Raw genomic sequence first — 13,432 nt, 5'->3', positions numbered from 1 at the left:
TGCAAGTGAGAGTGAGCACACACTGTAATTTCATCCATTATGTGGATCTGGGAAGATCCAGATTTACATGTAGGTGAACAGCCCAGTACTTTGAGGCTCTCCATGCTTAGGGCTGATGTCAGGGCTGTCTGTTACCCTCTAGAATCTTTGCTGACCTGGTTTCTATACAGGTGTCAGTTAAGAGGCTGGATGCCTGCTGGTCCTAGGTCTGCATCTAGAAGCAGAGATTCACACTGTTGAAGCTTGGGAGTGGTTGGGAAGTTTAGTGTCGACTCACATGAAGAGTGCTCTGCTACAGACAGAGACAGATATCATATGAGACCACTTATACATGGGATCTAAAAAATGACACAAATGAACTTATTTATAAAACAGAAAGAGACTCACAGACATAGAAAGCAAACTTACGGTTACCAAAGGGTAAAGAGGAATGGAAGGATAAATTGGGAGTTTGGGATTAGCAGATGCACACTACTATATATAAAAGAGATAAACAACAAGGTCCTACTATAGAGCACCGGGAACTATATTCAATAACTTATAATAATTTATAATGGAAAAGAGTATGAAAAAGAATATAAATATATATAACTGAATCACTATGCTGTACAATAGAAACAAACACAACGTTGTAAATCAACTATACTTCATTTTTTTAAAAAAATAAGAGTGCTCTGCTACCGTTGTTGATCTGAGTGAGTATGCATATAGCTGTGAGCTTAAACTTCCAGAGTGAAAGGCAGAATAACCTGGTGGAAAATGCATGAACTTTGGAATCAGTTTTGGGTTTAAATTCTGGCTTTTCTATCCATAGACTGTGATTTTTAGCTTATTTCTATGAGCCTCAGTTATTTCACTTATAAAATGCAGAGTAGGTATAAGGAATAAATGGAGGAATGTATCTAAAACTTCCTGGAATGCAGTAAGAAATTAATGAATGGTATTCTCTTTCTCCCTCCCCATCACTTAAGAGTACAGAAGTTGGGTGTGTAATCCTGGTTTGACTAGATAAAACCAAGCCACCCACATTTTCAGACAAAGCTCTTGAAAATCATTTGTTCTCTCCCCAGTCAGAGAACAAGTACCTAGAGAAATTCCAAGCCTGGAGAGGGGCTGAGAGAGAAAGAGAGAGAGGGTCTTCTCTGGGAGCTGTATTAGCGCCATGCTTTCATGTAATACCCAGTGGCATGCAGCTGATACAGTGAGATTATACGTTATTTATTTTTTAAGTTTCTCTAACTCAGTGTGAACTTTTTCTTTCATCTCATCTTACACAAAACCCAATTGGAGATTTTAAGAAGGTTATACGTAATCAATACTTTTATTCACAGGTGATTTGCATTTGTGAGAAGCATTTGCAATTACTGCTGCTTTGAAATTTTTATCAGCTTAAGCAACAAGAAAGTGACATTTAAAATGAATCAGATTGACCAGAGGTTACGTAATCTATTGATTGTGTGAGGAGTTATGATGCGCTGTAATTGAGCCAAAGACCTCTTATATCCTTTGGAAATGCCCTTAGGTTGAATTCTGCAGAGTACAAGATATATGTTTATTTTTAAAAATCAATAAAATACTATTGAAATAGTGAGAAATTCAAAGAGCTACTGAATTCTGAAACTAAAATATCTGCCTCTTTTTTTCTTAACTCTGTGCCATCTCTGAATATGTAGCTCATAATAATAATCTGTGCTATAGCACAGATGATGTAACCCACTCATCATGATAATGTGAAGTGTATTTCACCTTTTGCCTTCTCCTTCTCCATTTTAATTCCAGAACATACTAAAACCCTTGAGTCATTTTGGAGTTACATATAACAGATCCTAGTGTCAAGATTTTCAAAAAATAGGATAAGAGTAAAAATATTAAGATATAGTATAATTTTTTAAAAAAACACAAAGTGAAGTTTGTCAGTAATTAGGTATTATTATCTTCAGAAATATTTTGAAAAGATATTCAGAACTAGTTTAAGTTTTGGGAATGAAAATATTCACTTAAGAAAACAATTTCGTAATTGTTTTCCTTTTCTCTTTTTTTTAAATTTCAGGGTCAGCCCGGTCTGCAGGTAAGTGAACTCTTTTCTTAACAGATTAGTTCCAATTTAGGATTTTCTCAGTGTGGAGGTTTTACTGCAATTTTTTTTCAAAGGATATAAAAAAGCTATGAACCAGTAATCATGACACCACACAGGAGACCAAATCTTCCCCATGAGTAAAGCTCTGGGGCCTCTTCAGGGTTTTGTGAGCCACGTCAGCTGTTGGACCAGGTGGCAAGTGTGACAATGTACTGTCATATAAAATAAAACTCTTAACTGATCTGAAACAGTGCCACAGGACTTTAATGAAAGATAAAATGGCTTAGCAGTAGACGTCAAGTATGAACTGGTTTGCATTAGGCACTGATTAATCTTGTACTAGTCATGTTGTTGTAAATCCACACAGACTGATTATTTAGATTGTAGTCCTACCAGCTACTTGTGGTTCATTATAGACAGATATTGAATCCATTCTACATTTTCAGCACGAACTAACTGCTGAAGACATGATTTATAATTAAATGTGAAGCCAGTCAGCGGACAATCTTTCGAGCCCTAAGTCATATTGAAGAAAATGAGGAAATACAAGAAGGGGAGGAATGTGTATCGAGCTGAAAGTACAAAAGAAGGGAGTTGTCAAAAGTGGAGATTCAGTAAAAACTAAGAAACTCAATATTAATACCTATTGTAGTCAGTAGGAAGCTAGAGAGAAGGAAATACTGTTATTAATGTTTTACCTTTAACACCATAATGCCTATAAATAACATAATTATTTATTGAGTGCCCCTTGTATCTCTTTCCCCTCAGTACGCTGAATGCTATTTCTGTCCCAGATTGTCTTATAAATAAGTGATTTTCATGATCTCCTTGTTAGTCAATATTCTGAATTGTCTATTGCATGCTAATTCTCATACTAGACCATGATAGTATTATTTATAGTTTTTATGAGCTCTGAATATAAGGAAGTTTAATGGAACAAACAGAAACCTCTACTTTCTTCAGCAGAGCAGTCCTCTTCATACTACTCAAGAGGAATAGCTTCACAAGTAGTTAATTTATATTCATGTCAGAGAATACTCTCATTATTTATAATTTTCACTCTTACAGTCTAAGTTGCCTCAAGGTAATAATTGGAGAGGAAAAAAAAAAACAAGAAAAAGTTATAGCCTATTCCCTAAATTTCAAACTGCTACATTATAATGAGATGAATGAAAGTAAAAGGTGCTTTGCATGCTTTACTTGATTTAATGCTTACAACAGCCATGGAAATATTATTATCCTAGATCTAGATCTAGATCTAGATATATAGGATATATTTATAAATCTCTTCTTATTCTGTATTTATGTGTATATATATCTATATACACAGAACCTATGAGAACCTATATATATGTGGAACATATGAGGAACCCACAAGAGACAGCATAGAGCATGCCTCAGAATTTCCCCACTGAGAGGCACGGAAATTGATGCGTTTATCCATCTGATTTCCCATTCTTCATTGTTGAGAGTCATGCCTGAGTGTGGACTCCCTGGCACTTCTGGCTTGCCCCAGAAGGTACAGCACGTTCCAGCTGCTTGAGGAATGCAGGAAGCCATAGGATCATCTGCGACCCGTATTCTAGCACTGTCTTGGAAGGAGGCAGTGGTGTGGGCTGGCATGTATATCTACTACAACGTCCAAGTGCAAGTGTCCTATAGATAAAACCTAGTGGAAAATTCAGATATGGATAGAAAGACTTGAAACACTGGACAAAATGCTTTACAAGTACATTCGTTAATGAGATATTGAAGAGGATAACTGTAAAAAGAAGAACATGATCATAATAAATCTTGAGTACACAGCCACAGTGAATGAGCAGAAGAAAGACAACAAACCAGCAGAGGAAGCCCAGAGTGGTCAGAATCGGGAACATTGTAGATGAATCACTGCAGCTAAGATTTGAAAGTATATCATGGCACTTCAGAGTACCTTCACTTCAGGTCTTATGTTTACTATGGCTCTTCAGAAAAATCGTCTACCTAACTGCCTATACTTGAACGTTTTGGAAGCTTTCAAGAGGGATAGGGCTGTCATTTTCAAAAGGTGACCTGCTCTGGTATTCCTTCATTTTGGCTACGAGTTTGCCTTTAATGGATACCCAATTCACAAGATCATTTCTTTCAAAATGCCTTCCTCATGTCACACAAAATGAAAACAATGGATTTAGGAAGGATAGGTAGATCAATAGGATTCCAGATTAATAGGATGTTATTTTGCAGACCAGTGGTAAAAGGGGAAAATGTCTAATAATCAAGGAGTTCTGACCATCTTTCTAAAGCTGAAGATGGCTTAAATTGTTTAAAAAAATAATTGCAAAAACTGGAAAGTGAACCCTGTTGCAGCGATGGTATGAAATTAACTATGAAAATAGGCCTTAGGAGAAGACAGGTAAATCTAAGCCCTTACCTAAATTGGTGAGAAATGGTTCTTGATAAGGGAAATGCAGTGGTGAAAGGGTATTAGAAAGAAAAAAAGGCAATGCTGGCATCTGTGGTTAAGATGGGAAAAGAGGCAGGGGAATGAATGGAGAGGATATTGCTGTGAATCCACCAGTCAAAGGAAATCAAATTCTTAGAGAAGAAACAGGATGCATTAGAGTGAATAATATCACAGAGACCTGAAAAAATGGTTGAGTAAAAAGAGAAAAAATAACGGGAGACAACAAAGAGTATGTAAGGGAAGAAAGAAGAAAGAATTAGAAAAAACACAGATGAGCATTTGTATTTCAACCTAGAGGTAATGAGAATTATTCAGGGGGATGGGTCAAAATTAATCTATTGAAATGAAAGTCACCCTGATATTTTTTTCATTAATTCATATTAACATAATTCAGTCTAATAACTCAAGTATCTATTTTGCCCCTCTTAGGTACAAGACACAACGATAAGGTTGTAAAATTGTGGTGAACAAGACAGACTCAGTCTCTGCTCTTTTAATAGTTTTCATGTTGGTAGTAAAGTACAGTTGCAGGCCCACCATTCTGAGGGTGACTTTAAGCCTCCTGCAAGCCCTGCTCTGCGTCTGCACATCTGCTTAACCCTCAGGTTCTGTTGGGACCTTAGACATGAGGCATTTAAGGATCCCTTTTTCTCACATGCTGGTGACCCAGCCTCAGTGCCACTGCTCTAAGTGTGGTCCTGGCACCGTGCCTTAGTTCCAGTCATCGGGTTTCTGCCCAGATCCACGCACCCCTGTTCTGGTGACTGAGTCCTTTCCTGGCTCCCCATGCCTCCACTCCCTTTCTGCATTACTGTCTTCATCCCAGGTCCTCTTTTTCTCTTTGCTCTCTACTGTCCAGTATTAGAGTCATGGTGTGCATGCTCTGTGCAGCCTTGCTACTGACTGACAGAACAATTAGATGCTTCTAGCCCATTGCCTACTTGAAAGGACTCCACGTTTCTTTCTTTTGACTCTGACTTCCCATTGCTGTTCTGCACACCATGGAAGACTTGCCTGTTGCCTGGCCAGTCACTGCTGTAGAGGAGCTGAGTCAGGAAAGTGAACATTTAGCTTTTTCCTGTCTCTATAATGGAGATGTCAAGGGTTGGGATTGAATGTAGCATCAACCAGTATCAACCTATCTATGTCTTCCAGGTAAAGTTTTTCTATCATGGTTCTGATTGTCATTCTTCTGACCCCTCCAAACTTTGAACCTCAATATGATTACCATTTAGAGGGAAATAAAATCCAGCTCCTTGTCTGACATTCAAATCCTTTGATTTGGTCTGTTTTTGTAGCACTATCTCCCACCAATTTTTTATTAATGTTCTTTCTGGACACAGTGTTTCATCCAAACCAAATCAAACCAGTTAATTTTTTTCTCTTCAAATCTGTTTTTCTTCATTTGTCTTTTCTTAAACTACTCTTTTCTCCAGAACTGCTTCCTGCCTAGCCCCTAGTCATGCTCAGTTTCCACACATCCAAATATAATAGCCCTTCATACTTACATGTCGCTTCTTCCATCAGGATGCCATCAGTCTCCCTGAGCTGAGTGTAATTTCTCCCTGTTGCTGTATCCCCACAGCACTTTATCTGTACAGCTTTTTATATTACTTTACACTTAAAATAGAGGGGGCATAGACAGCAAAGCCAGACAGACTGTAAGTCAAATTCTAGCTGTTCCACTTACAAGCTTTGTGATCCTGGGCAAGTTATTCAATCACTCTGAGTCTCATTTTCCCCATCTGTAAAAGCAAAGATAATAATGTCTTATTTCAACAGATGGTGTGAGGATTAAAATGAGATAATACATGTATAACTTCTAACACGGTGTCTAGTATGTGGCAGGCACTCAGTAAACATTAATTTCCTCCCTCCCTTTTCCTCTTTCTATTGTATCATAGCTATTTATAAACATCCTTTCTCTCTTTACTACTAGCTTTCATGACCTTCAAGAGTGGGATCTATGCTTTCTTTAATCTTTAGTATCCTCCACAACACCTAACTCAGTTCCTTGTCTGTAGCAGAATTTCAACAAATCTTGTTGAGTTGCGTATAATACATACAAAATCTTAAGGAAAGGGAAGCTGAAAAGGAGAGAAAATTATCAGCTTTTCATAATTCTAAATGCCAGTCAGTAATACCATGTGTCATCAGTAATGCCAAGTAAAACAGTTCTGAGGTTTCTAAGCTCTGAGATTTTACTGAACATTTATTAATGTCAATGTCTCACATCCACATGGTTTGGAGGGTTTGGATACCTTTGTTTCCCTTCATTATAGTAGTTTATTCATATATATTTAATCTTTGGTGAAAATAAACAGATAGCCTAAGCCCAGGGTCATACCTATGATATGTTACTTTATTTTGTAACAAGTTATTTGTAGGGTTCAAAGTCTGGATTTGATTTTTAACAGTCAAGACAACTATAGAAAGTAGTTTGTAGTGGTTGTGTGTAACGCCAATTGCTTATGCAATAATATTCCTCCACTAATAGATAATTTAATACAAATTATAAAAGCTAGTTTTTAAAAAACCTTCTCAGGGTTCAATTTTGTACACTTTATAAAAATATATTGGCCTTCTCTTTGCCCTAAATAGCTCCATAAGTATATCAGGATAATGAAATAGTGGAACCATTATATTAAGTGAAAGGTACCCCTTCCATACCAAGGGCATTTTCTTTTGCATGAAAGTTTTAGAGTTTTAAAGTCCTCCTCATAACTCCCCTTTGGCGTTGCATGTGAACATAAAGGAGGTATAATTCCCTTAGGAATTTGGAGGACTAAAGTTGTGTGTGTGGTGTAATTCTGTATTACTCAGTGAGAAAAAAATGCAAGAGAAAAACCACAAGCAAATACCATCAGACAACTGCACATGGAGGCGTGTGGCTTTCATTTGTACTTGTTCAGATGCACTTGAGAAGAAGTGGACCATATCACTTTGCCTTTTTCCCCAAATCCTTTTTTACTTTGTTGTTGTTCTGATATCGTTGTTGCCATTTCACAACATTTTACTAAAATTTACAAAAAACAAGCTCTGTGTGCCTTATAAGGAATTATTCCTGAAAAAAATACATTTGGTGGCAGTATTTAACTTTCCGTTCATATGTTTTAAATTATATATTAAGCTCCTTCTAACCTAACACTTTAGCAATTCCCATATTTCATGTTTGTGCTCCAGTCCAGCCTTTGTCAGATCCATATAATCTGACTTGGGGGCAAGGAGAGGACAAATACACTCTCCAAGAAATTTAAAATGCATGTGTCGGTGTGTGCATGTGTATGTGCGTGTGCCTGTGTGTGTGTGTGTGTGTGTGTGTGTGTGTGTAAAGAAAGTCCTTATTTTACTTACCACATAATAGAACTGTCATATTAAACTAGTAATGCATTCCATCCTGAATAAATTGTGTCAGACTTAATAAAGTATTATCATTCTCTGTATATCATATAAATAATTGATGTGGTGGTTATATGATGAGGAGAATGATTATTAATGTCTTAACGTTTTGGGGGGTTTTTTTGTATTTTATTAAGTAAATGGTTAACATGATATAAAAGACTCCACTGTACTCCAAATAGCTTCTATCTTAAAGAGTACACACAATAGAACAGCTTATTTATTTTACTATAATCCATATTTCTTTATTTTTACATGGTCATTTGTATATTGAAATGGTTGGTATAACATTATCTCAAAGTTTAATTTTAGCTTAGAATTCTTTTCTACTGAAATTAATTGAAGACCTTCTATTGCCAATTTTTTGTGCTTTGTTTTCTATCAAATATATTCCTTTAAATTCTATCTGAATAGAGGTGAATAACATACAGTCTTTCATGAATAATTAATCTGACATTGATCAGTGTATGTGGAAGATGTTATCATTCCCAAACTAACTCATTTTTGTATCTCAGTTTTTAAATAGTGTTGATATATAGAAAATGCACAAGGTTTTGATGAGTAAATGTATATATTTAACAATTCAGATTTAAAGATAATTTTATATTCATTTGGTGATGAAATGACTGAAACAACTGAAAATATCAGCTTTTAAGAGTTCATTTTTAAGGCAGTATATGGAATACATTGGATAGGGTTAAGGCAGGGTGGGCTCCACGTGTGGACACTGGGGCTTAAATGCTGGTCTACCACTTGGAAGCTGTATGACTTTGGGCAAGTTATTTTTTTCCTTCAGTTTTTCAATATAAAATAAGGATGGATGGTTTGACTTAATACATGACTTAATGAAGCACTTGGAACAGGGTATGGCACACAAAGGTGTTATTGTTAAACATGTATTCATGCACATATAAACACCTACATACATACCTTCTCACATATGCATTCACACTGAGACAGAGCCATGAAGACATATTACCTTATAGTAATATTTCTTCTGCTGGATAGATAGCCTATAGAATAATGGCCTCAGAACATACAGAGATTTAGGATAAGTAATTCAATCTTAAAATTAAGAAATTCATGAAAAAGTGTTATCACTCTTATATTTATTGTATAGATTCTCTATCTAAAACAAACATTTATGTGCACATTTGTATGTGTATCTTATTCTTTTTAAAGATATCAGAGTTTTAGTTAGAAATATTGTTCTTCAGTGAATTCAAACTAATTCAGTTTGAAGTGTTTCAAATTTTAAAATTTTGTTTACAAATTTTCTCAAATTTATTATATATGGACATGTAATTTCACAAATAATGTTCTTATGGATTTCTTTGGTAATTTTGATATCCAGCAGAATTCTTAATTGGCTAAATTTATTTTCTCCCTAAATATCTCCAGTCATATTTCAATTGATACCACATTTTTAATACAAAATATATTCCTTTGTTCATGTAGAGATTAAAACAGTGGAATGCTATAAAATAGTAGGTAGAAGGATAGCTCCAGAAACATTTTATTCTATTTTTTCTCTTTTATCCAAACCGCATATAAACCTAGTCTTAACAATGACTGTAGGAGACCTCACTACCGCCTAAGTTAATGTAAGTCTTTGCATTTCAGGTTTGTTTTTTACAGTCAGTTCATTCAGTATTAATTATTTGAGATCTTAAACCAGGCAGAATCTATCACAGTAATTTACATTCAGGAAATATTTTTCTAAAAAAATACATGGAATTAAAGATAAATCAAAGGTGATACATCTTCAATTGATATAGTTGAATAAATATCATCAATTATCATTTTGCTTAAAATAGTTATGGCACAGCTTCCCTGAAACTTCTTACCTGGCAACCTGAGCTATGGAGCTATCTGTAAAAGAAAAATTAACACAGTGAGGTTTTGAGTTCCTGAAAGAAATGTTACTCCTTGCAACAAACTCAGGGCCACCATTTACATTTGTGCAGGTTGTGCACTGCACAAGGCTACTCGGCCAAGGGGCCGGTGTGGTCTCAAAGTGAAGCTCATGCTTCACTTGCCAAGGCTGTGTGCCCTCTTGGGGGCTGCATCTGCCTGGAGGAAAGCCTCCTTATCTAATTAGTACAAAGTCTCAGTTTGTGTCATCAGAACTCTGAATGAAGTGCCTGCAGTTTAGTCTGAAGAAAACTAACCAGCGTTTTAGTGGTGGGCGTCATGATCTGAGATGAGAGCTGTACATCCAGGAGGAAATGTGTGGGCGGCAGGAGGCGTTGTCCTGGAGGGCAGCCACAGCTGGGCATAGGGTGGACAGATAGGTAGTAGCTGAAACTGTGGCAATGGGTGAGATGCCCAGGGGAAGAGAAGTCGTGGGGCGGTAGTGGGGCAGGTTAGTTATGAAGTACAGGAGAGGAAGAGGAAAAAAAGCCCTATCAGACAGTGGAAGACCCAGGAAACTTTGCCAAGAAGCTGAAGGAAGAGTGGTCCGCATGTGAACTCTTGTCATTGGGTTTGCAATCGGGAGGTCAGTGAGTAACTTTACTCATCTGTGGTTTCAAAGCAGTATTGCCGTGGTTTCAGGAGTAACTCAGTGTTGAAAAGGTCGGGAGAGTGAAATTAGAGTACTCCTTTTCTAAAAGTTTGGAGTCACAGGCAGAAGGGAGAAAGGAGCCAAAATTATCTGCCCGCGTTTGCAATGTGAGAAAAAAATCTTTCATTGAATAGCATTCATTTCATCTTGAAGAGATTGTGTGAAGTTGTTGATTCCTTTTGCTATTAGTCTGTACTCTTCTGAACTAGAGTCATCTGAGTCAACAAATGAGAAATGGTAGTAACCTTGAAAGGCACAATTTCAAGCCCAAGTCAAATAAATCCTCATAAGCATTAATTGGGAGTGTGTTGGACATAAAATATCTGAATTTTTGATTGTCTACAGGCTATTCGGGGAATATTAATTTTAGCCCTGATGTCTTGTTAGAAACCTCTGTTGTGGGAAATACGCTAATAAATTTATTGGACACATACCATGTATAAGGTACAAGGCTACACATTTAAATTAGGAAGAAAAGAGGGGAAGGGAAATAATATTTATAGAAGACCATATGTTCTTTTAATTACATCCTAGTATTCCCATGTGAGGTAACCATTGTTTTTTCCATCTTACAGAGGTGGAAACTGAGGCTCAGAGAGGTTAAGTGACCTGCCAAAGATCACGTGCTAGTACATATTAAAGCCTCCAACGTTGGTGCTTATTACCTTTCCCTCTCTTACATATACCTCACCTCTCTTCCTGCCCTCAAGGCTCCTGGTAGTTCAGTGTGAAGCATACATCTTAAACCTAGCAAGCATGCACTAATTTTTTATAAAGAGCTACAAGTGCTTAAGGAGTTCAAAAATGAGGAAAAAACATACCCAGAAGAGAGTCAAGTAAAGCTTAGGCCAGAGAGGTCACTGAGGTGAGTCAGCAGTGACTGGCAGTAATGATAGGGATTGTATAGGAGGTGGAGATGGGGCTTTTACTGCAGGGACTAATATTTCTCTCAGAAACTCAAGTTCTTACTGTGGTTTTTTCCAATTAGCTCCGTAGCTCAGGTTGCTAGGTAAGATGTTTCAAGAAAAGTGTGCTAAAATTATTCCAAGCAAAATGATAATTGATGTTTATTCTGCAGAAAGAATGACATGAGCAAAGATACAGAAAGTGATGAGGGGAATTCTGACAACAGCTGGTGTTCAAGGCTGACTGGAGGAGAGGATCCTTATGAGGAAGGAGGCAGGAGTGGGTTAGAGATAAGGCAAAAAAGGAAAGTTAGAAGCATATTATAGAGGACATTGGACACAGGCAGATTTCCCACAACGTGTCACCTATTAGCTGTTGCATCCATGGAGGATCATGGCCTGTAACAACTTTTTCATTGCAGATTACAAATGAGCCCTTGACATTTTTTAAGCTGAAGAATGATATACAAAAATGCGCTTTAGAAAACATAGCCTGACAAAAAGTATGTAGGATGGAGTTGAGTAAGGGAAGACGAAAGAGGCTGGTGGGCTATTCTTGTTTTCCAGGAACAAGGGTGCTAGCAACAAACATGGAAAGATAGATTCAAGGGATTTGAGGGAGAATAAAATCTATAGGACTTGCATAGGATTCCATTTACTGAACCAGACATAACATTGAGGCTTTAGGCTTGGAGGAGCAGCAGTGTGTTAAACAAAAATATGGAAGTCAGAAGCATGATTAGCTTGCAGTAGAAACTGGGAAGTTTGAGCTGATGATGGTGTATCTTGGCTTAGACATCTGGTAAGCAGTTGTAAATGCAGGACTGCAGCCTGGAAAAGAATTTAGGACATAAGTCAGGTAATAATTAAAGCCAAATAGTATATTTGATAGCTGATGAAGGGAGTAAAGTGAAAAGACAAAAGGTTTAGACACAAATTTGGGCAATCCTGACATTTATGGGCTTTGTCAGCCCTCCCTCCTCCAAGCTCTAGTTTATTTAGTTTTATTTTAGCCCAGGGTAACTCCTTTCCAGAGCCCCGTCCACTGGCTCAGCAGTTTCCCTTGCCATAGTTCAGCTTTCTTCTTCCTAATGGAAAGAAATGCCCTCAAGACCAATATGTATTTCAACTCATGTTACTTTATTTTTCCCCAAACCAGAATGTAAAAATAGGACTTCTACTCTACTACCTCCTTCCTCTTTGCTCAAATTCAATTTCTGTTCTTTCTATGACCAGTCTATTATTTGCAGTTTAATGGAGATGGTAAGAAGTTAGGAACTTAGAATGAGGGTATAGAGGGCAAAGACAACTTTTCTTCCCTTTGACTTTAGTGGGGAGTGAATGAACATGTTTGGAGACCAGGGGGAAGAATCCAAGGGGCCCGTAATTGTTGAAGAGACAAGTGAGAACAATGATAAAGAGCAGGGCGAGGTGGGGTGGTATGTACCAACATTACCTCCAGTCCCACGAGAGAGGAGGTAAGGATACAGGAAAATCTGGAGATGGAGAGCATGGTGGTTGTAGAAGCCTGCATTAAAAGCTTTTGATCTGTTTAGTCATCAGCTGAGGAAGAGGGAGATCAGGCTTCTAATTTACACAGGGAGCTCGAGAACTACAGACAAACCTAGCCCTTGTTTTTTCCATTCCATCTGCCTATCCCCTTAGACTCAAAGGGATATCCTAATCCTCATCCCTGGGTTGTGTTCAGTTGTCATTCGCAAAACCAATATTGCTCTATAAGATACTACCAGTGAACACAGAATCAAAGTAACCTTCAAACCAGGCTTTCTTAAATAATGTGGGCAAAATTATTTGGGGACACTATATTAGGAAAAATGCAGAAATAGACAATTGCAAATTAAACCCATCGTTTAAAGATGACTGTACCTCTGAATACATTTGAATTATATTGAGGACACTAAGGGTATTGTAGGATAGTTTACACCATTAGCTGTAAAGTCACAGGGGCTACTGTGGGCATTTAGAGAGCAAGTTGATACTTTCTTTCAACATAAGGAATGTTTAGGATTCCAAGTCTTTCA

General features: G+C 37.2%; 1 protein-coding gene across 1 annotated transcript in view; it reads left to right on the top strand.

Annotated features, from left to right (window-relative positions):
• The window catches only part of COL25A1 (collagen type XXV alpha 1 chain), a 418,027-nt gene that overhangs the window by 242,355 nt on the left and 162,240 nt on the right, over positions 1-13,432 (top strand). Inside the window, 1 exon segment of the mRNA XM_032461611.1 lies at positions 2,051-2,068. Within this exon segment, the coding sequence (XP_032317502.1) occupies positions 2,051-2,068 (18 nt within the window).

Source organism: Camelus ferus, chromosome 2 (assembly GCF_009834535.1).
Source record: "Camelus ferus isolate YT-003-E chromosome 2, BCGSAC_Cfer_1.0, whole genome shotgun sequence".
NCBI lineage: Eukaryota > Metazoa > Chordata > Mammalia > Artiodactyla > Camelidae > Camelus > Camelus ferus.
Note: the sequence above shows the minus strand (reverse complement) of the source record. Positions and strands in the feature narration are given on the sequence as shown.